Raw genomic sequence first — 25,807 nt, 5'->3', positions numbered from 1 at the left:
AGTTGTGCTGCAGTGCTCCATTGCTAACAAAGAATATGCAGATAGGAGCAGGGTAACAAAGAGAGGAGCTCATGAGTTTACTGCTTTTTCCTCTCTGTCCAATCAAAGGCTTAGTGCAGGACCTAGTTCTATTACCTCAAGAGGAACTTCACCCTACTTAGGTGAAACTAAATTCCATCACTGAAACACAGCCACCTGGGATGTGTGATGTGGACATCCCAGGACATAGCGAGTGGCTGATCCTTATTTCATTTTTGCCTAGCTGAGGGATCAATGTGTGGTGGCGGGCCACACCATGAATATAGGTATTTGCTCTTCTATTGTGTAAGGGAATGAAGGGGCTGGGAATGAAGGGGCTGGGGGGGTAGAAGAGGTTGAGATTAACCTAACTTTATTGGGGAGATTTGCTTTATCTGCAGTAGAAAAAACCAGGTCACCTGCCTTGCCAGAACACACTATGCTGTGTGTCAGAGCAGGACTGGATAAAAAACATTGCAAATATTTGGGCAGGTAAATCAGCTCTGTTATATGACTTTCATCTTTGAATTTATCTGTTTGGCTGAATTTCAGCTTTAACCTTTAAATAACTTGTCTTTGCTCATATACCAATGTGGCACCCTCGTTGGTAGGTGCTAGGGTAGTTAGATAAGTGTTAGAGTGTGTTTTTGATAGATACATTTAGGTGCAACGCTGTGGGCTGTGTGGCTTTAAATCTGGGTAAGGTAAAAGAATAGTTCGGCTCACTGAGGAAGATGAGCTATGATTGTTTAGTTAGGTCTCCCTCTGTATCCAGGTAACTTGAGAAGATTCTGGATGATAGGTATGGCATTATGCATGAATATTGATACAACCACAGCCTATCCCAGAGAGGCAGGGTCTGAAGGCAGGCTGGGAGACTGTATTTATTCTGACAGCACAAAGAGCTGGGTCCTTTCCCAGAGTGGAGGTATCCAGCCTAAGGTGGGGCACACTGCCCTCTCAGGCACGAGCTGCAGTGAGGAGGCCTCCGGATGGCAAGCTGTGAGATTTCTACAGAGACCGTGTTGCTTGAGGGAACTATCTGCCATAGATCTGTCTGGTATCACTGGAGGACATCATTTGGAAGGGGACTCCATCTGTCCTTGAGTTTTGTGAGTATAGACACTCCAAGACCTTTTGCACTAGCTACCCCTCTGGTGCCTTGTTATAGTCAGCTGTGGGTTTATTGAAGGGGGCACTAGCTTGTGTCCTGAACAGCTCTGTCCAGACACATTCCTAGGGGCTTTGCTCTAATGGCTCTTCTACTACTTAAGCTGAAGTCTACTGTTTGTTACAAACCCAGACTTTATCATAGCTTGTCCTGAAAGGAAAACCAAACCCTCAGCTGTACATAGTTCTTATCTTTGGAGTATCCCACCACCTTCCTCATCCCTATCCACGTTCCCCAAAAATAAAAACAACAAAAAAAATCCCCTAGACTGATCCTTGGAGAAATAGTGAAAGAGCCTGTTGTGTGCCTGGCTGTGGGGCAGAAGTTGGAAAAATCTGGATAGTATTTCCTGCTTCTCCTACGGGAGTAGCGCTACACTAATAATGTATATTTTACTGATTCCACTCTTGATTATGGAGAATATCCCCAGATATATCTCCTCTGTATTGCACTATTGAATTAATTAAGTAAACATGTCTGTCACACCATCACCAGATGCATTTATAAAAAATTTCAACAGCCAATATACATGTTGCCCATTCTACTACCATAGCCAGCGCTCAAGATTCTCCTGTTAAAAAGTTGCCTTATCACGTGAATATGAAGTAGATTAATTCCTTGAACACAGTCAGATGTATATTTTCATTTGTCCAAAGCTTTGTCTACATTTTTCTCCCTCACACCACCAAATGGATGTTCTTATTGTTCAGTTATATAACGGCATCTGTTTTCAAGCATTTTGTTTGTTTCATGACATCACACAACCATAAACCAGATGAAGACACAAAAATATAATACAATTCTATGAATACATCTGGAATAAAGATCCATCACTGTGGATTTAATGTCACGCATATTTCCTAAATTACGCAACATAGATTAACTTTCTCTAAGACCGTATAAACAATAACTCTTCTATATCTTTTAAAATGAAAAAAAAAAGTTTATTTTTGGCTTTTAATAAACGAGCTGTTTAAATCCAAACCAAATACAGTAGTCTGAATTGTGTTAAGCTGGGAGCTAATAAACATTAGCTAATCCCCTAAAGCAAAAGCACAGAATAATTAATAATTGCATTTGAAAATCCAGGCAGTTACATACATACTGTATACGTTTCCTGTTTAAAGCGGAACTCAGACCCTAAGAAAATGCCATTAGGGTGCCCCTCCCCCATATATAAAGAATTTAGTGCTCATTTAGTCCAGGAGGCATGTAATCTAGAGAATTCATTATTATTACTCCTTGGTCTTACAGGTTTCCTCCCTCCAAGTTCCAGTATAGATGGTCTGTCCCACAAAGCCACCCCTATTCTCCTGGTCATGTGTGCCCGCTCACCAACATCATCATGAACAATGAAGGACCAGCGGCAACAGCCAGTCCCTAATTGTTTGTGATGACATTAAGGGTTTGTTCAGATTCCAGTGCTACAATGAGAGTGAGGAAGACTGGAGATTGTGGATGAACTGAGGAATACAGTAAGCATTCCTATGCATTACATCTCTCTAAAGGAGCAGTAATTCATAAATATATTGGGGCACCCTAATGGCATTTTTTTTATAGCTGATCAAAGTTTTCCTTTAAACATCCAAAGAAATTATAATTACACATTTTCTATTATATTTATTATTACACATTTTCTTCACTGCACAGACATCCACTTCCAGCCCCCTCATTGGAGAATAATTTAACATCATCACTTCTTTTCAGTAAGCGGACTCTTCAAGTCATGCTAAACTTGGAAACTTTACTAACTAGCAAGGGGTTCATAGCAAAGATTGGCTGCCAAATACAACGATTTTGGCAGGTAAAATAGTAATCATATATGTATTTCAGACCGCAAAGTATTTCTAAAGTATATTCAAAGGGTCAGTCCACCCAAAACCAGATGTGCTGGTTATTGTTATTTATTTAACAGTATAGAAAAATGCACAGGAGATACTGGGACACGCAGAGGTAGGGTTTATTCTAAACTTGAAATGAAAAAAATCCGCGCTTAGGATAATTAAAGTTGATGCTGGCTGCAGCCCACCTGTACACTATATTCCTAGGAGTATAGTAAGATAAAAAATGCAAGAACAGGTTGATGGCGCTGCCAGTATATACCTGCTAATCCGTTTGCTTTCTAATGATGCTAAAATAAATGTTAAATGTAGAATTAATAAAGTGTCTTGTGCTTCATAAATAAATATTGAATATGAAATAAAGTGTCAGGTGCTTCATACTAATGAAAAAAATCTGGGGTTAAGTGCAAGAAATAGGTGATCCAATTCTGTGAAAAATGTACAATTTTACTAGTGCAAGCTAGTGGCTCGCACGGCGTCCCAGAAGTCCGCAACGATTATTGTTTTTACCTGCCTATTCACTCATCACGTTTGTAAGTACCTATTTTTGATTTAATAAAGCCTTTTTACAAAAACGGTACTACTCTATGTGAAGCCTTCTTCCCCCACATATATACCCGTGGATCCTAATTGCAAGGACCCCGATACGGAGGACTCGGGCAGGACATTGGACCATACTAGCGATACAGTAATAAGGGGACCCCCAGGATTATTGATCCAAGGCTTGATACCCCTGCAGGGGTGATCAAATCTGGTGAGTGCGGTCCAAGGGGTGCGGGGAGCACTGAATGGTCACCGGCACTCGAGCATCACCATAATTTCTGCCAGAGCACCTGCACCAGTCACTTTTTGCACCCCTAACTAGGGAGTGTTTCACCATAGTGGGACTCACCTTTCCTCTAGGACTTTTAGCCATTACGGACTTGCCAGTACCTGTAGTTCTGATGTTATATCTTTAGCGTATTATTTATATACCTGCGTTTTAACATTTGATGCTTCCTATTGTAGAGCTTGCACTTTTTAAGGATTTCACTTTTTAAAGATTTCACAGTTCACGTATGTAATAATATATGATTTTAGGTTGATTCAATATATTTTTTACTAGGGATGCACCGAATAATCGGCGGCCGAACATTATTCGGCCGAAAATAGAAAAAATAGCACTTTCGGTGTTCGGCCGAATAAGTCAAAAGGCCGAATAATTTTGTGCCGAATAATAGGGCTGAACGATAGTCGATATGATATTTACAGGGGGAAGGGACTCGGAGGAGGACAGGAGGACTCACAGACTTCCGTGTTAGGCAGGGGAAGCCGGGACACTTCAGCGGTGAGCATACATACATTACTCACTCGTGCACTGCAGCCCGCCCCACACATTCAGTGAGTCTTACTCTCCTCCCTAGTTTTTTCAATGGCACATTCAGGAAGCCAATCACGCCGTGATTAGCTGCACAGCGAACCAATCACGCGTGCCTGCACACCTGATTGGTTCCGCTGTGCCGCTACTCACGGCGTGATTGGCTTCCTGAATGTGCCATTGAAAAAACTAGGGAGGAGAGTAAGACTCACTGAATGTGTGGGGCGGGCTGCAGTGCACGAGTGAGTAATGTATGTATGCGGCTGTGCTCCTTTCCAGGCTACTACTAGTCCACCTCCAGCCTCCTACTACCACCACTATGAGAGACTGTCTGTCACTGTATAATCTGATCGAGTCCACACTGACACTGACTGACTGTCACTGAGTAATTGATGTTACCACATTAACCCTGACCTGCCCAGTGCCCTTTATCTGCAATTAAAATTTACAAGGCTGCCTGCATGCTTCCTGATTTCCATTCCCAGCATCCTTCCCAATCCCTACAGTGTAACTAACATTAACCCTATGGTACAAGGCTGCAGTGTGCACTGAATCCCATTCCCTACAGTAACATTTAGGGAGAGAGAGAGACATGAGAGGACAAGAGAGAGAGAGAGAGAGAGAGAGACATGAGAGGACAAGAGAGAGAGAGACATGAGAGGACAAGAGAGAGTGAGAGGACGAGAGAGAGAGAGAGACACGAGAGGACAAGAGAGAGGACAAAAAATTGGCAAAATAAATGGAAAAAATGCAAAACACCGCGTTCGGTATTCGGCCTTCGGCCTTCGGCCAAACATTTTATTATTATTCGGCTTCGGCCAAGAATTTCATTTCGGTGCATCCCTAATTTTTACCAATCCTTTCTAGGTTGGCTTACTTATTTTTAAGGTTCACTCACCTAGGAACTAATTCATTTATTTATACTTGGAGCTTGCACTAGTAAAATTGTACATTTTTCACAGAATTGGATCACCTATTTCTTGCACTTAACCCCAGATTTTTTTCATTAGTATGAAGCACCTGACACTTTATTTCATATTCAATATTTATTTATGAAGCACAAGACACTTTATTAATTCTACATTTAACATTTATTTTAGCATCATTAGAAAGCAAACGGATTAGCAGGTATATACTGGCAGCGCCATCAACCTGTTCTTGCATTTTTTATTCTAAACTTGTTTTAAAGACTGTAGTGAAAGAGGCTTTCATTTAGGGAGAATAGGATAGTCAGATAGGCTAGGGAAGAGCTGCGGGGGCTGCTTCCCATTTTTTTTACTTTAGGATGACTATTAAAGAATGTTCTACTGAGCTGAAAAGTTGTCATGCTCACCCATCCCCTTTTGTTTTGGTCATTAAATCAAACCAATTGTCATGTCAGCCAGGTGGGTATAGGGTCTTCGGCACTAGCAAAATTAGCAGGGGTTTTTGTCAAGAGGGCAGATCCAAAGGCATGGGACTGGTTGTGGTAGTGTTCTACTTGAAGATCAGTTCCCAGAAGAGTTTTAAGTTTTAAGTACACACGCAGCGATTATCGGCCGACCGATCGTCCGTCTTTTGTCCAGAGTGGTGTTTTGTTGGTTGGAATGTGCCTAGACTGCACACAAATTTTCTCGCCCAACAAAATTCTACTTCAGAAGTGATGTCATGTGTTGGTTTGCTTTCTTTGTGTTCTTTCTTCTCTGAGCATGCCCAGACTTGCTCATTAGATTTTTCCCTGCCGAAATCTGTACTGACTGCACGAAAATCGGCCGTGTTTTGACGGCGGACAAAAATTTTATAGCCTGCACACCAGATTTTTTTCGGCCGAAAAGTCGGAGTTGGTTGTCGGAAGCATCATACTAACAAGCCGAAAATCGGCAGATCGGTCCTTGGACAAAAATTCCCTGCCGATTTTTGATGCGTGTGTACGAGGCTTTAGTGTTTCAGTAAGAGATCCTCAAAGCAATGAGGTGCAGGTTAGTTACAGTTTATTTTAAAGCTGGTTACTTATACTAGCACTGTTCATATGTGATTGTATGTTGTTTATATTTACCATATTGTTTGATTTAATTGTAATAGCATAAAAAAAATAGCTGCTGTGGGTAATAAATGCAATGGCACATGATAGAACGAAATTTGAGATTTTGGTTGAAATTACTTAGCAACCTGTTTGAGAATGTTTCTGTACAGATGGCTCTTTTCAATGAATATTACAAGTGATTGTTCACCGATTTTGGACAGCTCAGAAAGAGTAAAGGGCATGTTCGTATTAGGAATGTCCAACATAAAATATTTGCATAAACTTTTCATTGGCCTTTCTTTTAGTCTGCAAACATTTGCAGAAGATTACCTTCACTTTTTTAAGCAGAAAGGAAAAAACAGCCATAAATGAACAACATTTCCCAAACCCGGTGGAAGAGTTGCCTGCAGCAAGCAAGCAGGTTTAATCATTTCTTTATTACGCCTGCTTTTCCCTATTTTATATCTGAGATTTCCCAAGTGGCCTCCTTTTGCTCTTCTTTTATGCTGTATACAACCCTGAGTATTTATGATGCTTTATGATTCCAATAAAGAAGCAATCATATTTTGTATTAACAGTGACAACTGGTAGCTGGATAAGTCCTTTACTTATCAAAGCACCACAAATGACAAGCGTTAAAACATTTGCTTTTTCCCCATCAAGTATAGGAATAATGCCAATACTCAGCAGGGTCAATGTTTAAAATTTTAGGCCTCTAAAAAGGACGGGAGCTGAAATGTATAAAGCAGAAAAAAAAATCAAAATATAGAGATTACCCAGTGTTATTTTATACAAAGCTTTACTAAGAGATATCAGGGACTGTATTACCAACCTTTTCAGAAATATTTGTTTCCTAGCTATTATGCTGATCCCCTGGATTGAATATATTATGAGTTGACCTTTCACAAGAATGCAGATCAGGAAAAACAGAGGAATGTTCAATATTGAGTAGTGATTTAATGTATTGCTGAAAACAAGTCAGCATCACAGCCTAGCAAATTAGTATTTTGATAATGGGAAATCTGGAATAAGCTCCTGTGACCATGAGCAATTTTCATTGTTGAGCTTGGAAGGCCATATGTGAAGTACAGAGCAACATCCAAACATATCTTTCAAGCTCTGATAACACAGAGAGCTTCCTAGACTGCACACAGCCAGTGCACCCAAGTTATTTACTTTAGTATGCAGTTGTTACCCAAGAAGGGTTGTCTCAGACTCACATCTTAGTCCAGTATTTTCCAGAATCCCGTAGGAATCCAATCCTCTCTGATGACCAGGGCCATCTTACCGAATGAGCACACTGGGCAGTTGCCCGGGGGGCCCCACTTGCTTGGGGGGCCCCACCTGCCCAGCGACCCAGCCACAGGCAAGCATTAGTCACAATTCCTGTGTGCATACCGCCGCTGAACATAGCAGGTGGCAAGCGCCTGTCGGCCCTGCCCTGCTGTCAGGCCACTTGGGCCATGGAAGGGGTAGCCCACAACTACAGGAATGCCTGTCTGCCACCAAGGGAACAGGCACACACAGGATAGTCGAGTCTGACTCCCGTCAGTGTGTGTGTGTGTTCACTGGACCCAGCCACTGAACTTGGAAGTTGTCATTAGCCAGGCACTGCTGTACCAATAAATATCGCCTTATCAATAATTTGCATTTTTATTCTCGTGAGTGATTGTGTAGGCGGGTCCCAGTACACTGCATTGCCTGGGGGCTATAATGCTCTTAAGATGGCACTGCTGATGACTTCTTGGGATCTAGAACCTGGGAGAAATCTCTCTACTTTCTAGGGTGGCTTCAGGGTAGTTTCAAAGAATGGGAGAAGCTGGGGAGAAGTCCTGGAGGCGGGCATGGGAGTAGGTAACAAGGGAGCTAGAGAGCAGGAGGTCTTGGGAGGATTGGAGAGAGTGGTTTGGTGGATATTTTGAGACCAGGTTAGTGATGTATCTGGGAACAGAGTTGTGGATGGCTTTTTAAGTTGTTGTTAGTACTTAGAATTGTTTTCCTTGAATGAGCAGAAGCCAGTGGAGGGATTGGCAGAGAGGGGTCGCAGACAATGAGTGGTTTGTAAGGTGGTGGAGTCTGGCAGCATCATTCATGATGGACTTATTAGGGGATAGCCTATGTAAAAGTAATCCAATGAGGAGCGAGTTGCAGTAGTCAAGACGAAAGATAACCAGGGAGTGAATTAGAAGCTTAGGGGTCAGTAGTCAATGGTTAAAAAGGGGCGTATTCTGGATATGTTGTGAAGGTTGAGGTGGCAAGCTTTGAACAGTGATTGGATGTGGGCCTGAAAGGAGAGTACACAATCCAGGGTTACCCCTAGCACCCTTTTTTGGGGAAAAACTGATAGGTGTACCATTGATCTTGACAGAGAAGTCAGGGGAAGGGGTACTTGGGGAAGGAAATAATATGGGCTGGGTAATGGATAGATTTGAGGAAGTAGTGTGACATCCAGTCACATATGTCTGTTAGTAAATCAATGAAACGTGAGGAAACTGGGGAACCAAATGCATCTAAATTATACCAAAACATAATTCTTGGCATTTCTTAGGAATTATCAATTTTCCAGCTACCCCTTGCAAAGTGTTTTTTTTTTTTTTGTTTTGTAACTACTAGTAATAGTTAACAAATACAACTATAGCGACAGCTTGTTTGTAAGTCAATCTTGCAGGAATGGTGATGCACACAATATATTGCCATTGCTTACTACGTTCAGCCAGAAGTTGCAGTCTTGAAAATGCAGTATATGGGCAAAAAAAGCAATAAAGGCATGAGTCTGAGCATATTTTGGCAGAGGAGGTTGTTGGCTAGCTAAGACCTTCTAACAATCAATGCTTCCTGCTTAGAGACAGTAACATCTGGCCTGATGTGGATCACTGCACACTTAACCTCTTTATAGGTTGCTGGAGGGAAGACCACTCAATTGCTAAACTGCCTCATGAAACATTTTTAAAGTATATAAAACCCAAAAAGAAAAATGCAATAGAAGGCAGCTTTCCAGTCTTTAGATGTGCTGGTTACATTAGTTTCATTTTTATTAGACTTTTTTCTCTTTATTTTCACCTAGGGATCCTGCCAAAAAAAAAACACTTTCTGGCCTAGGGTGACAGCTCTTAGTTCATACAGTCAGGGCAGCAATTATAAATCCTGGAGCCTTGCACAGCCTACCTGACAGATCCCCTATACCTCATCCAGACAGCCCCCCTGCCTGCCCAGATGTGGGTAAAATATAGCATCCTGGGGTCAGGAATGTGTTACGTACAGGTTGCAGGGGTCAGGTGTATTTAATGTACATGATCGGATAGGATCAGATGAAAGCGGACAGGTGGTCCGTTTCCTTTTTCCCTATAGAGGAGAGCGGAACTGTGTCCATGTCCACTTTGCACAGCGGAGCGGACAGGACCTGTCATTCGCCTGCTCAGCAGGGATCATGGGAGTGGTTCCCCGCTGAGCAAGAGAAACCCACATAATGGAAGCGCTCGTGTGAAAGGGGCCTAACTCCTCTGCCTTACAGTCTGTGAATAAGCATATGGTAGAGAAGCTGCCCCGTAGCACCATTAGGTTCTTTAAACTGAGGGCTGGCTGTAAACCCTAGCAGTGGCCTTGAATACATTGAATCTATGGAAGAGCAGTGTTGATACTCTAAGGAACTATCCTGATTTGGACAAAAACAACTCCTCCAGCCTCATCTCCATTAAAAAGGGGTACGTTTATTTTTAGTTCACAGATAACTGAGAAAGCAGATAATACTATTGAAATTTCAGTTCAATACACAGAAAGTTACAATGACAGAAGATTTCTGACAGAACCACCAGTTATTTTTCTTTACTTGCAGAAAATACAATGAAAAAAACCAAATGCATATGGAATTGTTATCTCTAGAAGCTCTTAGAGATCAATTGCCATCATCCCTTATATTTTCACAAAATTGTTAAATCCTCTTGGGGGGGCTGGGATTGTGTGGGCAATTATACGAAAGTTTATTTATATAAAACACATTAAATTTTATTTCATACAAAAGCTTATAAAAACAAGGTTGTTAACCTCTTCTACTTCATATAGACATTATAATTTTCTGACACAGTGACACACATTCAGTTCAAGCATTGTTCAAAAAGTGACTTTCGTATAATTGCGCACACTATCCCAACACCCCCCCCCCCCCCAAAGGATTTAACAATTTTGTGAAAAAAAACAAATGCAGCTACCACATCCAAGGATTGGTAGGCTGACATTTATTCAATTTTTTTATTCGGTTTAGATATACTTCAGCTTAAAGAGGTTGTAAACCCTCTCTTGGAAGTTGTACCTATAGGTAAGCCTTTAATAAGTACTGTAAATATCTCCTAAACTTGCACTGTTTAGGAGATATTTACTTTTAATGCAGCCGATTACGTCATCGGCGCATGAGCTCTGAAGGAATGGCCACACGTGCCGTTCCTTCAGAGCCCTGTGGCATGAACGGCGGCTCCCGCGCGCATGCGTGGGAGTGATGTAATCGCGCCTCTGGCCAATCAGATGGCCGGAGGGCGCAAACCAGGAAGCAGGATGGCCGAACATGTCAGCCGTTCTGTCGCTGTGCGGGCGGCACTGTGGGGGCTTTGTTCTAAAGTAAGTATTTCATAATGAGCTAGTATGCGATGCATACTAGCTCATTATGCCTTTGTCTTACAGGTTTTTTTTTTCTCATTTTTTTGTGCAGGGTTTACTTCCTCTTTAATTCCTGTCAATCTTCCAATGCTCAAGAGGGTCACTTGTCACACTTTGACAATAGTAAGACAATACATATGATGAGGGGTACTGTGACCCTCTGCTTGCAGCCTACCACCAACAATTTGTGTCTAATCTTTTAAACAATCAAAACTTTTAATAGGTTTCTTCCATTTGATTGTTCTGTAACTGAAAGTGGTTGGGACGGTGCAAAAATCGCAACGTGTGTGGCCAGCATTACCCCAGTGGGCAGATCATCTGATATTCTCTGGATAGCGTGAAAACAGAGTTCCTCTACTGGACTTGTGAAAAGTCCTTGTGTGCGCATGCCTTTACCTGGGAAACAGAGTTTGTTTACAAGCCAATAATTTTTAGCATAGCCTAGAAATTTATAAAACATACACCAGAATGCAAAAAGATGATTTCAGAAAACACAGCTCATACATTATATATGAGCTGTGTACCAAGAATAGATAACCTGTGGGCTTCTAACTCTTACACAACGACAGCTGGAACCAGACTGCATTATGTACCAGGAACGGAGGTTGCAGGATGATAGCAGACATCCCTCCTGCTGATGAATGAAGAATATGTAAAAAATACATTAAATAACAAAACTTTCAAACCAACTTTTTTACATTTTCAATATTAATGTAGCTAGAGATGCTAACAGAAAGACAGTAGTGCTGTGTGTGGAAAAGCAGAATTTTACTGTTGGTCAGCACTTTAAATTAGAGCATTGCGCATAGTTTGCCCAAGTAAACTTACCATATATTAAAGCTGAACTCCAGCGTTACCTTCAGTATTGCTCAGTTGTTCAGGCTCCTCTCCTTTGAAATAGCTTGCTCTGATTTCACTGCACACTGTGAGCTTCTCACAGCATGCATTAGATGCTGCAGATAGACAGACAGAGCCCACCTCACTTCTTGGCTGGAGCATGTCCAACTCTTTCCTCCCCAACTTTCCTGTTCTTGGTCCATCCCTTAAATTCATTTAATTTCAGTTCTTTCAACCACTGAGGCTCAGTATCACATGTAGGTGTTACCAACATACAAAAGAAGCCTTCTAAGGAACACCTATTCCTTCAGACTGACAATCACCAAAACCTAAAGGCATTTTAGGTTTGGTATAACTCCCCTCAAGGGCTATCCCACTGTTTGCATCAGGCCTGAGGGCCCTTGAGAGGAACTATGAAGCAGGGTGCTATGATGCTTTCAGAAAGCTATGTACAGCACCCTCCTAGCTCTTCCTACTGGCCATAAGCCGCACACTGTGTGATGACATTACTAGACCTAAAAAGAGGTATGTCATGAAAATGTAAATAGCAATGATAGCAATTTATAAATACCTCAATGGTGATCTCAGCATAGAAAAAAAGCTATTCAGTCGCAAGGATTGCATGAGGACTCGAGGACATACATTTAGAGGAGAAGCGTTTTGACCTCAGGCAACGCAGGGGTTTTTTTACTGTTAGGGCTACAAGATTGTGGAGTTCTTTACCGCAAGAGGTGGTTTCTGCGGGAAGTATGGCTACTTTTAAAAGACTCTTGGACATACTTCTAATGGATCAAAACATCGAGGGGTATGTGAGATGATTACGGCCACGCGTGCCTACACAGGTTGAACTGGATGGACTATTGTCTTTATTCAACCTCAACTACTATGTAACTATGTAAAAGACAAAAGTCCATACCTACATGCTTATTCCAGATCAGAGCCTCAAAGTATTGAAGGATAAGGGTAATTGTTGTAGAGTCCAGAAATCTAAGTTTATTAGTCCTAGTTGGAAAGATATGGAAGTGCTGCAGCAGTCACTTTTGTGTCACGAGTCCCTAGAACTTTTTCATGCTGGCCAATCTTATGCAGCTTTTAAAGCCCTGATGAAAGGGGACAACACCTCGGCTTCTGGGCCTCACAATAGTTGGTGTGGGCTCATGTTATGTTTCTAAGCATTTGAAAATCTTGGGTGCTCCCCAAGGTCCCATAGTGAACGTGAGCTGCATTAGCCATACTTTTTTGCTGCATGAATTATATCTCCTCCCTTGATAGTTAGCTAATTTCAATGTCTTGGAAAATTCCCTTTATGTTCTGGGTTACCTTGTTACAATCTGAGTGGTGAGTGAGGGAAGAGTGATGAAATTATTTTCCCAAGACTGCACCTCCTTTTTAATGATAAAAGCTAGAACCAGTTTTTTTTATTTTTATTTTTTTATTACTAATTTCTATACGGAATGTAACCAAAAAAAAAAAAACACATTTAGGACTTTAAATGTAGCATATTGGAAACCTATATAAAATTACACAATTTATAAATATAACTTCAGCAATCAAAAGGCCACATACCTAATACTTTTGATTAAAACAATCACATGAACTGATCATGAATATCATGCCCCTAATGGACCATCATATTCAAACACATCACTGGGAGCTTTCAATGTTCATATCTTCCTTTCAACATGTTAAGCAGCAAAAATACGCTTTCTCAGGACAAATTTACCATATGTATATCACAAGTGAACTTGTTCCATTGTATCTGACGAAACATGTAGATCACCCTAAATATTTGCAACCACTTTACATTTATCATAAACATATATACTGTACATCATGATGACTATTCATATTGACTTTCCATTTATAGCCCTGATAAAAGGGCATTCAAAGTGTTTAGGGATATCACTCATTAGTACTAAATCATACAAACGGGCCAAATATTGGGCGGTATCGGCTGGTTCAGTAGAAACCGACTGGCATTCGGGACGTGTGTGTACAGCAGCTGGTCTAGAAGCCGGCCAAATGTAGAAGGGGCATGAATGAAAAAGGCCTGCCGATTGGCATCTGATCAGTGCTCTCAGCTAATGGCTGTGAACGCTGACCAGTGTGTTCTGGAGGGGGGACGTCCCCTGTCAGAACACAATAGCTCAGCGGGGGGGGGGGGGGATTGCTTTACTAACATTGCATAGTTAGTACAGCAGTTCCTCCCGAGCTCGTCAGTTTTTTTTTTTTTCGTTCAGCCCACTGGGTTGAATGAAAAAAACACTAGTGTATACCAGGCTTAAGATTCTCCTTTGTCTGACACCTCCCCTGTGGGTGCTTAACACAGCAGCATCCATAAGCTTGCTTTTTTGAACACTAAAACATATTGTATGAGCATGTAGCGTCTCTGTTCATTTAATTCCAATCTTATGATACTTTATTATGACAATGAAAAGACAATGAATCTTTTAAAACTATGATAATATGTGATTTGAGCCAGGAGCTGTGCTTGTATACTTTTAAAACCTAGATGTACTGCTCTTATCATGAATTTTGCTTATCATATGATGAGGATTTTTATGAAAAGTTGTGTATGTGATATGAAAAAAAAATCCTGTTTCAAAGATGTTATTTTTGATTCTGTAAGTTTATTAGGGATGTTGGTACTTGTGACAGTAGGTAGTACAAAAGGTCCATATCTTCATCAAAATTCTAGGGAGATGTATCCTCTTTATTTGTACTGGTGACTGTTGTCAACAAGCAAGGAATTAGGGAAAATTAAAATTTTGGAGTTCTCACTAGAGCAAATGGTAAAGGGAAATCTTTCACTGGGGACGCCTACTCTGGCAACAGCTGTCCAACATGAGAATTCCTCTCATTTTGGGATATTTCCTCTGACTTGAATCTCTGAGACAAGAATAGAAGTGAAATGTTCCCAGAGGTACACAGGCAAAAAAAAAAACTGGCATAGGTGTGCGCAGCTTATTGCATTAGGGTGTGCACCCCAAAGCTCAAACACATGTGTGAAAACCCAAAATTCAGTATCTCAGAAAATCAGAATATTATATAAGACCAATAAAAAAGGATTTTTGATACAGAAATGTTGGCTTACTGAAAAGTATGTCCATGCACAGTATAGTATGCACATAATACTTGGTCAGGGCTCCTTTTGCATGAATGACTGCATCAATGCGGTGTGGCATGGATGTTATCAGCCTGTGGCACTGCTAAGGTGTTATGGAAGCCCAGGTTTCTTTGATAGCAGCCTTCAGCTCATCTGCATTGTTGGATCTGGTGTCTCTCATCTTCCTCTTGACAATACCCCACAGATTCTCTATGGGGTTTAGGTCAGGCAAGTTTGCTGGCCAATCAAATACTGTGATACCATGATCATTAAAACCAGGTATTGGTACTTTTGGCAGTGTGGGCAGGTGCCAAGTCCTGCTGGAAAATGAAATCGGCAGCTCCGTAAAGCTGGTCAGCAGAGGGAAGCATAAAGTGCTCTAAAATTTCCTGCTAGAGGGCTGCGCTGACTCTGGACTTGAGAAAACACAGTGGACCAACAACAGAAGATGACATGGCTCCCAAAATCATCACTGACTGTGTAAACTTCACACTGAAACTCATGCAACTTGGATCCTATGCCTCTCAATTCTTCCTCCAGACTCTGGGACCTTGATTTCCAAATGAAATGCAAAATGTTCCACAGTCTGTAATGATTTGGGGAGCCACATCATCTGCTGGTGGTGGTCTATGTGCTTTATCAAGTCCAAAGCCAGCTCAGCCATCTACCAGTAAATTCTAAAGCACCTCATACTTCCCTCTGCTGACCAGCTTTATGGAGATGCTGATTTCATCTTCCAACAAGACTCTGCACCTGCCCCCACTGCAAAAAGTACCAATACCTGGTTTAATGCTCATGTTATCACTGTGCTTGATTGGCCAGCAAACTCCCCTGACCTAAACCCATAGAGAATCTGTGTGGTATTTTCAAGAGGAAGATGAGAGACACCAGATCCAACAGTGCAGAGGAGCTGAAGGCCCCTTTCAAAAGAAACCTGGGCTTCCATAACACCTCAGCAATGCCACAGGCTGATCACTGCCATGCCATGCCAAATTGATGCAGTAACTTATGAAAAACACACACACTCTTGTAATCAAATAAATCAAATAAATGTATTAAAACATGGGTGGTATGTGGACAGTGGCAGTGGATGGTGTCAGTAGGGCAGAGGTTGGTGTCAGTAGGACAGTGGATCGTGTCAGTCAGTAGAGCAGTTGGCATGTCAGTAGGACAGAGGAGGATGTCCATCAGTAGATGAGTTCTGAATAGACGGTACCGATCACTCACTGTGTTTATTCAGAAAAAGGAAGTGGTTTCCAAATTACATATTTACGAGCCCTTTCCCCCACTCTCCATCTTGAATCAGCCCCTGTAGCAGCCGATGGGAGAGGAGAGGAGTGAAGCCAGTAGTGCTGCGGCGGGGGGGGGGGGGGGGGGACATGGCGGCAAGGGGAATCTGGTGATTAGGGTGTACCCTGTGTGCACGCCTATGCTTTCAAGGGTTTTATCAATTACCTACTCTATCCAAAACCAAAAAAATGTGCAATACATACACTTGAAATCTGTATGTAATAAAAAACAAAACAAAAAAAAAAGCACTTGTTCCCCCCTTGTAAACCCTTTCTCACACTAAAAAAAGTTATTTCATTTTCAGAGAATCACAATTTATGATAATCTATGTATTTAAGAATATACGAAGAACCTTGTTCAGTAATTCTGTATAACACTTCAGTTTATTCTATATACGTATTTTCTATATCCATAGTTATTAACTATACCTATTATTCGCTTTTCTAAGGTATCAGATCCACACAGGACTACAGCATTCAATCATACGACCACGACAGCCCAACTGTCTACCTCTTCATCAAGTGACGCTGCCCCAAAAGCTGCAAGAAGCTGGCTACGCAACACACATGGTCGGAAAGTGGCACATGGGATTTTATAAGAAAGATTGTCTTCCAACAAGGCGTGGATTTGACACTTTTCTTGGCTCTCTGACTGGGAACGTGGACTATTACACCTATGATAATTGTGATGGCCCAGGGGTTTGTGGCTTTGACTTGCATGAAGGAGAAAATGTGGCTTGGGACCTTGCTGGCAAATACTCTACTATACTCTACTCCCAACGTGTAAGTCATATCTTGGCCTCCCATAATCCTCAGCAACCTATATTTATATACATAGCTTTCCAAGCAGTGCATACTCCCTTGCAATCTCCTCGAGAGTACATCTATCCATATAGGAATATGGGCAATGTGGCTAGGAGGAAGTATGCCGCTATGGTAACATGTATGGATGCTGCTGTTAAGAACATCACCCGGGCACTGAAAAAGTACGGTTACTATGACAACAGCATTATTATTTTCTCATCAGACAATGGGGGTCAAACCTTCTCTGGTGGAAGCAACTGGCCTTTACGGGGCCGCAAAGGCACATACTGGGAGGGGGGTATAAGGAGTTTGGGTTTTGTTCATAGCCCATTGCTTAAAATGAAAAGAAGGTCTAGTAGATCCCTAATGCATATTACGGACTGGTATCCAACACTAGTGAATCTGGCTGGAGGAAACATTTCTAAAACAGAGGGACTTGATGGCTATGACATGTGGCCATCAATAAGTGAAGGAAAAGAGTCACCCAGGACAGAAATTCTGCATAATATTGACCCCTTGTATAATCTTGCCAGGTCTGGATCCTTGGAAGAAGGTCAAGGAGTATGGAACACTGCTATTCAGGCCTCTATAAGGGTTAAAGATTTTAAGCTGCTAACTGGGGACCCTGGTTACAGTGATTGGATACCACCACAAACTCTCACTAACTTTCCAGGAACTTGGTGGAACTTAGAACGTCATACTGATGGAACCCGTAAATCAGTATGGCTTTTCAACATCACAGCTGACCCTTTTGAACGTTATGACTTGTCTTCACAGAAACCTGAAATTGTTAAGGAACTATTGTTGCGTATAGCTTACTATAACCACACTGCTATCCCAGTGCGTTATCCAAATGAGGATCCAAGAGGGAATCCAGAGCTTAATGGTGGTGCATGGGGACCATGGGCTAGTGAGGATGAGGATGAAGAAGAAAATTGGATAAATGGACATCTAAAGAGTGCAAACAAAAAGAAGAAATGCAAGATTTGCAAGCTTAGGTCATTTTTCAGAAAACTAAACACTCGTATTATGTCAAATCGCATCTAGGTCGATATTTGAATTGACATTTGTGTTGCAGTTTCTGGGGAGGTCTGATTCAATAGATTTTAAAGCTTTGGTGTTCAGCATCTTCAAGAAGATGTGACTACAAGGATTAGAGTGGGCCTCAGTTCAAGATGAACCAGAAATAGCGAAAATGAAATATGCTTGTGATGTCCAAAGATCTTCAAATGTATGCACTATATCAGGGAACGTACAATGTCCAGATTGGCAGCTATTCTGGACCAAAATGAGCACTAGGTAAAATATTTATAGACAACACAAGAAACATTGAGCTACTTTTGACCTCGATGTGCAGTTGACAGTGAGTCTAGACATAAGACGACACTTTTGTAAAGTTGAAATGTAATCAAATAAACTTTTATTTGGAGGGAAAAGGGAAACATAGCTTTTATCAGAAGGAGATTCGTAGGATTACTTTGTATGCAATGTCTGTATTAGCACGCGTTGCTGCCTAGCACAATATATTGTTGCAATTCTTACACTCATTACACTTTACACATGTAAAGTTTTTCTTTTGACACCTATTGTAGCAGAGGTACTCATTAAAGTGGGAGTAAACTCACATGTATGATTTTTATCTAAAGGTAAGCCTATCGTAAGGCTCACCTATAGGTACTGAACAAATATCTCCTAAATGTACATTGTTTAGGAGATTTTTTACTTTAGATGCAGCTGGTGACTTTACCGTTGCATGCACTCTGAAGAAACGGCATACTTGTGCTGTTCCTTCAGAGCCGTGCCATAAACAGTGACCCCTGCGCACATTCGTGGTATTCATGTCATCGTCAGCTTAGGCCAATCAGATAGCCGATACCCGCAAACCCGGAAACGAGACTGGGTGAAGATGGAAGTGCCTTCAACGGTGACAGTGCGCCGCTGGAGGGCTTCATTTTCAGGTAAGTCTGTCATAATGTGCTAGTATGCAATGCACACTAGCACAATATGACTTAAACTGCCGGGGGCCCCATTTTATTTATTCACTTTTGGATACTACCGCTTTAATGTACAGTGACCCAATGACATCTTCTCATCACTATTATCTTGCACCATACTTACAAATTTGTCTCACGGAGTGCAACAAGTTAGAAACCATGAATATGTATTGAACAGATATGTAATTGTGAATTTTCTATTGATCCAGTAAGGGAAACTAGAAAATAATTTTAAAGCACACCTGTTAGGGCCTCATGCACAATTCCTGCCCAAGTACAACTGGTATTGGAAACAGGGACTGCTAGGGCTGCAGAAGGGTGCAGGTATTAGGAAGCTGGAGCTTAGAAACACAGGGACCCACCCAGCGGCAGGATGGAGTCAAGTCACAAGCTGCGTTCAGCAGCAGCCAGGCAGACAGGTACAGAATCATGATCAGGTTCAAAGTCAGGCCAGGGACAGGCAGGAGATGGCAAGGTACTGGAATGGAAGTACCAAGTCAGAAGACAGAATCTAGGTCTGAAGTCGGTGTTGGGGTCGATAACACAGACGTAGCAGCAGACGTAACAGACGAGGGTAATCTGAAGAAAAGTGTCAGGTGTAGCTGGGTCAGTAAAAAGTTAAGCATGTTTTCAGAACTCAGAACACATGAATGCTGCAGACAATCCAGCAATGAGCCTATGCAGGATACCAGGAACTGTGGGTGCACCCATGCATGTACGTGTGCGCAGATGCCCGCATTCTTGTCCTTGCATGTCATGTTAGGCTTTATTGCTCATGACCCTGCACATGTAAATGAGCACCTGCCGCATGGGAATTAGTACTTGCTGCACAAGATTCCTGACACGGGGATAAAAGGCCAACTCCCACGCCACAACACCCACACTGTGGACTAGGCATCACTAATGCTAAACCTACACACATCACTGTTGCTTGTCATCCCATTCTATTCTATAATTATTATATGTACACAGTATTGTTGGTACATGCACACTGTATCGCACATTTCCCCAACAGCCCCGTACAAACACTCGGTTCTAGTGATGGTCTGCTCAGGCCCTGAGCACTACGTTGTACTTCAAAATACTGTGATTTTACAAGGAGTGATATTGGGGTTTGGGGCAACAGTGTTAGGGGTACATTTAGGCACTGTGCTTGAGAGTTTCCGGCAGATAGGGGGGGAAGTTGGGTTTCTGTTTTTTTTTTCTTCTAACTGGTTTGCTGTAAATCAGGGTCAGGAAATGGATTTAGTAGTAGTTAGCAGTCATCCCTTCTGCTCAACCTATGGTTGCACCAATGAACCAAAGCAACCCCTTACTTTTCTGATGTTTACAGAAATCACTGCCAAATATAACCTATCCAGTTAATACACAATTAATCATTGCATGATTACTGAACAAAAACTCTTCTTCTGGCCCAAGAGATCCAATCATTCCACTGTTGGGGGCTATTATCTTGCTATTCCCATGGCATAATAGATAATGCTAGACGATCAAGTTCAACCTGCAAATGAAAGATAGCTCAGCCTTTACTGGGACAGTCATGTGACACTAATTCCTACATAAAAGTAGGTTTAAACCAGTGAAGAAAAAAAAGTGGTTAGAGATAGGTATGGGGACTTATCTGCTGACAAAAGTGGACATTTGTATATCAGTAACAGCAATAAATACAATGGAAATCATGAAGGTACTACTCAGTTTACATGTTTACCAAGATCAGTAGATAGTAAGCACCTAAATGTGCCAAATATTGCTTTTCTCTACACAGTCATCAACATGATGCCACAAACAGAATTTCCAAAAATTCATATGTGAATACCAACTTTATGAAAGCCAGAAATAACATAAGCTTAAGTTCACCCTATGTAACAATGCCCAGATCAGACATTAGGTCATTCAGGCAACAAGCAAGTGCATTATAGGATGGTGGGATGACTACTCACCCTATAGCATGGAAGTCCGCTAAATAATGGAGAAATTCATTTTCTAGCGAAGGTATGATCTAACAATCTATGGTAGCTACTATCCAGCAGGGATTTTATCTCAAGACTTTTTTTTAGGAAGGTGTACCTTAAGTATTATTTAAAGTAGAAATGATAAATTTAATTGAGGCAGTGGACACTTTCTTTACCTGATGATATTGAATTAGAGCATAGAAGGTTCAGGCAATACTGTGGTGGTGAACATATAATAATGTAAGAAAGAGAGGCCAAATTAATACATTTAAGTGAAACTGACTATGGGCAATATGGACCTGACCCAATTGAAGCATCAAGGTCCACGTGGGAGTAAGTTTCACAAACTTCACATCTCTTACATTAGGTATCATAAGGCCACAACTCCAGTTCTTTAGTACTAGAAGCTTATGTGACCAGGGAAACACTGTTACACCACAAAGTATAAAGCAATGGGATAACTATGGTTATCTGCCCCTAAGCCCTTACTGCAACAACCTGTAAAGTCTCATAGTTGAATTCATATTCAATGCCATAATTAGACCTACTGCTGCCCTAGCCACATCTGAATAATGATACCTTTTGTATAAATTCAGCCCATTGTATTATTCACTAAAAAACTATGATACAATGTCTTATTAGAGGAAACATCTTGTCTGCTTTGTGCTTATAGGTCCTATTTACACACCAACGAACAAGGGAAAACAAAGATGCTTTCTTGTTACATAGCAGGACTGTATGATCTCTGCTGTTACACAGGGGAGAATGACAGGCGGCTTTGTTTACATAAGCCACCTGCCTTTCTCCCTTTTCACCCAACGATCGCAAGTGTCTGGTGGACATCGGGTCCGCCGGTGACTCGCGCGGAAGTGTCTGTGAATGAGCGGGGGCGGGAGCCCCCTATTGGCTCACAGGCGAGTGACGTACCGGTACTTCACTTTGTCTGCATGGGGCTGACCGCCGCAGTATATGTACTTGCGGCGGTCGGCAAGCGGTTAAAGCCCATTTGAACTTTACATTTTAATCAGTTAAATACATTCTAGATGCACCAAAACTAAATTTGTTTAAAGTCTTATAGTATGTTTTCTTTAGAAAACTGCCACAGCCTGAGCAGAAAAGTGGACTCAATGCCAGGATGCTGTAGAGAAGGAGCTTTGTTTTCTGGGTTAAAGCAGTGATCTCTCTGCAGAGGTCTGACATGCCCCCTGCTGACTCAGACCTCAAGCTTTGTAATCAGAAAATCTCATGCTCACTGCTGACTGGTCCATAAGGGCCCTCTCACAGACTAATACTCTATTTTTTGTCTTTTCATTTGTGCTCCTGTATGGGTACCTTGAAGGCACAGGGGCTTCCAGTGGAGACCGTTTCGACACATATCGCAAACACGGCCCACTATTGTGATTCATCAGGAAGCCCGCTTTGGGAAATGCCATGTGGTCATATTTGGAGTGCTTGTAAAGACAAACATTTATAAAAAAGGGTAATTGTATATGATAAACGGTGCTTTAGCACACTAGTTGGGCTTTTTAAAAAAATGTTTTTACCAAAGTTTCACACAATATTCACCTGAAATTCACACACTACTCACATAAGCTTCAATTAGAAAAATATGTTAACTGTGTGAGAAAGTTGTTGGAATGTTTGGTAAAACATTCATAAATTGACTCCTAAATTTCATTCAGTTGGGGTTTACTTCTACTTTAAATACAAACCAAATGGTTGACCCGACTGCACTTAGGTAATGGGTCACTTCCGCTGTCTGTTTTGCCCTAGTCACGCAATTTGCCTTTCATATTTGGCATGACCCCCTGACTAGTGTCAATCACACTACAATGGAGATAGGACCACTAGGTAAGTTTGAAACCATAGAAACTTTTGACTTTGTGCAATACTGTTAGAATACCAGAGCCTGAAGACTTTAAGTAAAAGGTGACTCATTCAAGTAGGAAGATGAATTATCAAGAACTATATGGAACATTACATATGCCTTTTGAAGTTGCGGTTTTAACAATGAGTAAAATCTTTCACAATCTGGATTTATAATAAAAACAACCTTAAAGAATAACAGTCGTCTGTGTATTTATTATGCACTTTGAAGAACCCTTCTGTTCTTTGGAAGATAAAACAACCTTATAAAAGGAGCAGTTATGCTAAATTGCATCTTGGTCTGTGTATAGATCATTTTGTAATATTCATAAAATATATATATAAACATTTTGAAAGCTGACCATGGTTGAATAATGTTAAATAGATCTGATTGGAATTACTAAGGTCGTGAAGGCATAGCAGAATACCTTATGTATGATGGCATATGAGTTTAACAAAGATAGAATCAAATAAGTTGAGGATGAGTTTGAAAATATATTTAGTGGGAAATGGGATAGAAAAAGTGAGGCAGTGGAGAGAAAAACATTATGAAATTCCAAGTGCATGCATGCCGGGTCTTATTCTGTGTAACACCCCAAGAAACCTAAAAAGTGGGGTGCCCTAATGTGCAAATAGCAACCAACTGGTTCTGGATCATACCCTTCCTTCTACTGCATCAAACCATTGTTTAGTGAGGGCCAAAAGGAATAAGCTAGAGCCAGTGACTATAGAAAGTAGTCGATATTTGCATTTAAGAATGCCCCACTGTTTAGGGCTCCTGGGGTAATCTACAGAACAGCAAACCTAAAGGTGCTTTCATGGTAAGTAGCAGTTTTACAATACAAAACTTACACAGTACAACACTAAAAAGAGACCTTATTTTTGCTACAGCATTCAAAAGCAAAAGCATTCACATAAATCCTTTCAAAGCCCCCAACTAAAAGAAAAGAGGTAGTCCCTGACGGTGTCATTGATGACAGAACTCGTAAGGTGGAGTCGTGGTTTGTGATGTCATCATGCCCCAGGAGGTAGCGGTCATTTTGTCACTTGGAAACATCGATGTTATTAACAGACATGCAGTTTTTATCCATGCCTAGATTAGTGTGTTACTTTTAACTAAATAAATGGTGTTAAGATTTGCTATACTATGAGATCATGCTTTTCTGTCTTTTGATGAACCTGGGAGTCCATTGAGCTTTGTGTTGGATGAAGTGGAGATCGTCATTGCATGAGGAATCTGGCAGGCCATCTTCCCTAGAGGTTCCTTTGATTTGCAGAATTCATACTGCATTTTTTGTCTATTCTTTTGGGAAGGTCAAATTGTGATGGTAAGGAGCAGTGTGATCGGCATGGGCATCCGCAGAACTTTTTTCAGGGGGGGGGGGGGGCGTAACTTTAAGGTCACCCTTGCTCCACCACTTTTTGACAATGTCATGAAGGGGAGGGGCTTAGCCATTATCACATAACGCACAGGCAACCAAAGGCTTGAGAAACTTGATGCAAAAGCTTAATAGAAGAATCAAGCAGGCAACACTTGGCTTGTCAGGTTTATACACTGTAAGTGAGATGCTTTCTTTTAGGCCTTGTTTTCATTTACGTTTTCAGGGCAGTAAAATCGCATGACTGAGCCACGTTTACCAGAACTCAATCACTCTCCCTTATGCTACAAAGGCACTGCCACCATAGTATGTAGTATGGCAGTGGCATCTGAGGGTTTTACACACTCCCAGTGGATAAAGACATTGGGCCTGTGTGTAAAACCCCCTGGTACCACTGTTGTACTAAGTATGACAGTGACAGTGCCTTTGCAGCATAAAGGGAAATGGTTGGGTGGTGGTAAACGTGGCTCAGCCATGCATTTTTACTGCCCTGAAAACATAAATGAAAACAAGGCCTAAAAGAAAGCATCTCACTTACTGTGTATAAACCTGACAAGCCAAGTGTTGCCTGTCATATGGAAACAATCCATTAGCAGTGTAGCCACCAGATCATTTCCACACACCCCCGTTAGTGCCAGCCATCTCCTCCCCACACACACACGCAGCGGTCCTCAGCCATGTTTCCTGGGCTCCATGCACCCATTTGCAGACCTGGGACTGGCATGGCAGGTGCCAACAGGTGGAGGGAAGGGAGATCAGCAAACGCCCGTTTGCTGATCTCCCCTTACTGTTTGATGACATATCGCCAAAATTAGTACAGAAACTACTTTTGGGAATCGGGCAGCACCGCAAAGTCGGTGTCGCACTGAGTCGGCCGATTCCATTGCTGCCAATTGGCTCCAAATTGACATGCGATTTGACATCAGACCAATGTGAATGTAGGCTGAGGCCGGGCTGGGGCAGCAAATGTGCAGGTGCAGTGTTGAGAGCAGACAAGCAAAGTCTCTCCTCCTGCCTCTGGTGCATAAGCACCAATATCCCCAGGATTATAACCTTCAAATCAAAATCCACATCATGTCATGTCATGTGTGTGCCCCACCACTGGCCTCTGCCCCTGTACTCCAGTGCTGCCTCTTTCCTGGTGCAGCATGCATGACCCACTAATAACATCCTTCCTTCTCTTGAATCCCATCAAATCTACATCCTGCTCCACTGCCCCTGACTGTGTCTTATCATGCCATTAGCAGATCAATTACTTCTTCTCACTCACTTTTCACAGTCACAGCCGCTGGTGTGTCCCGACGACTCTCTCCTCCACCAGGCTCCTCTCCTCCACAAGCCGCAGCTCCACCCCTCCTGACTGATGTCAGCAGGGGATCCTCGATTTGGCCCGCCCCCTGCATCTGTCGGAAGGAGAGGGAGAGCAGGGAGCAGAGCTGCGATCTGCTCACATAGCTTGACATTCTAGACATTCCAGGGGGGCACTCGCCCCCCCCCCTTGCCCCTCCATGCGGACGCCTATGGTGATCGGGTGAAGGTGACGG

General features: G+C 41.9%; 1 protein-coding gene across 1 annotated transcript in view; it reads left to right on the top strand.

The window, feature by feature from the left end:
- Positions 1 to 18,522, top strand: part of ARSI (arylsulfatase family member I) — a 37,413-nt gene extending 18,891 nt beyond the window's left edge. Inside the window, exon 2 of the mRNA XM_082255165.1 lies at positions 16,718 to 18,522. Within this exon, the coding sequence (XP_082111291.1) occupies positions 16,718 to 18,119 (1,402 nt within the window). The 3' untranslated portion in view covers positions 18,120 to 18,522. The remainder of the gene's footprint in view (positions 1 to 16,717) is intronic.
- The last annotated feature ends 7,285 nt before the right edge of the window (positions 18,523 to 25,807 follow it).

This window comes from Pelophylax lessonae, assembly GCF_965119305.1.
Source record: "Pelophylax lessonae genome assembly, chromosome: 4".
Lineage (NCBI taxonomy): Eukaryota > Metazoa > Chordata > Amphibia > Anura > Ranidae > Pelophylax > Pelophylax lessonae.
Note: the sequence above shows the minus strand (reverse complement) of the source record. Positions and strands in the feature narration are given on the sequence as shown.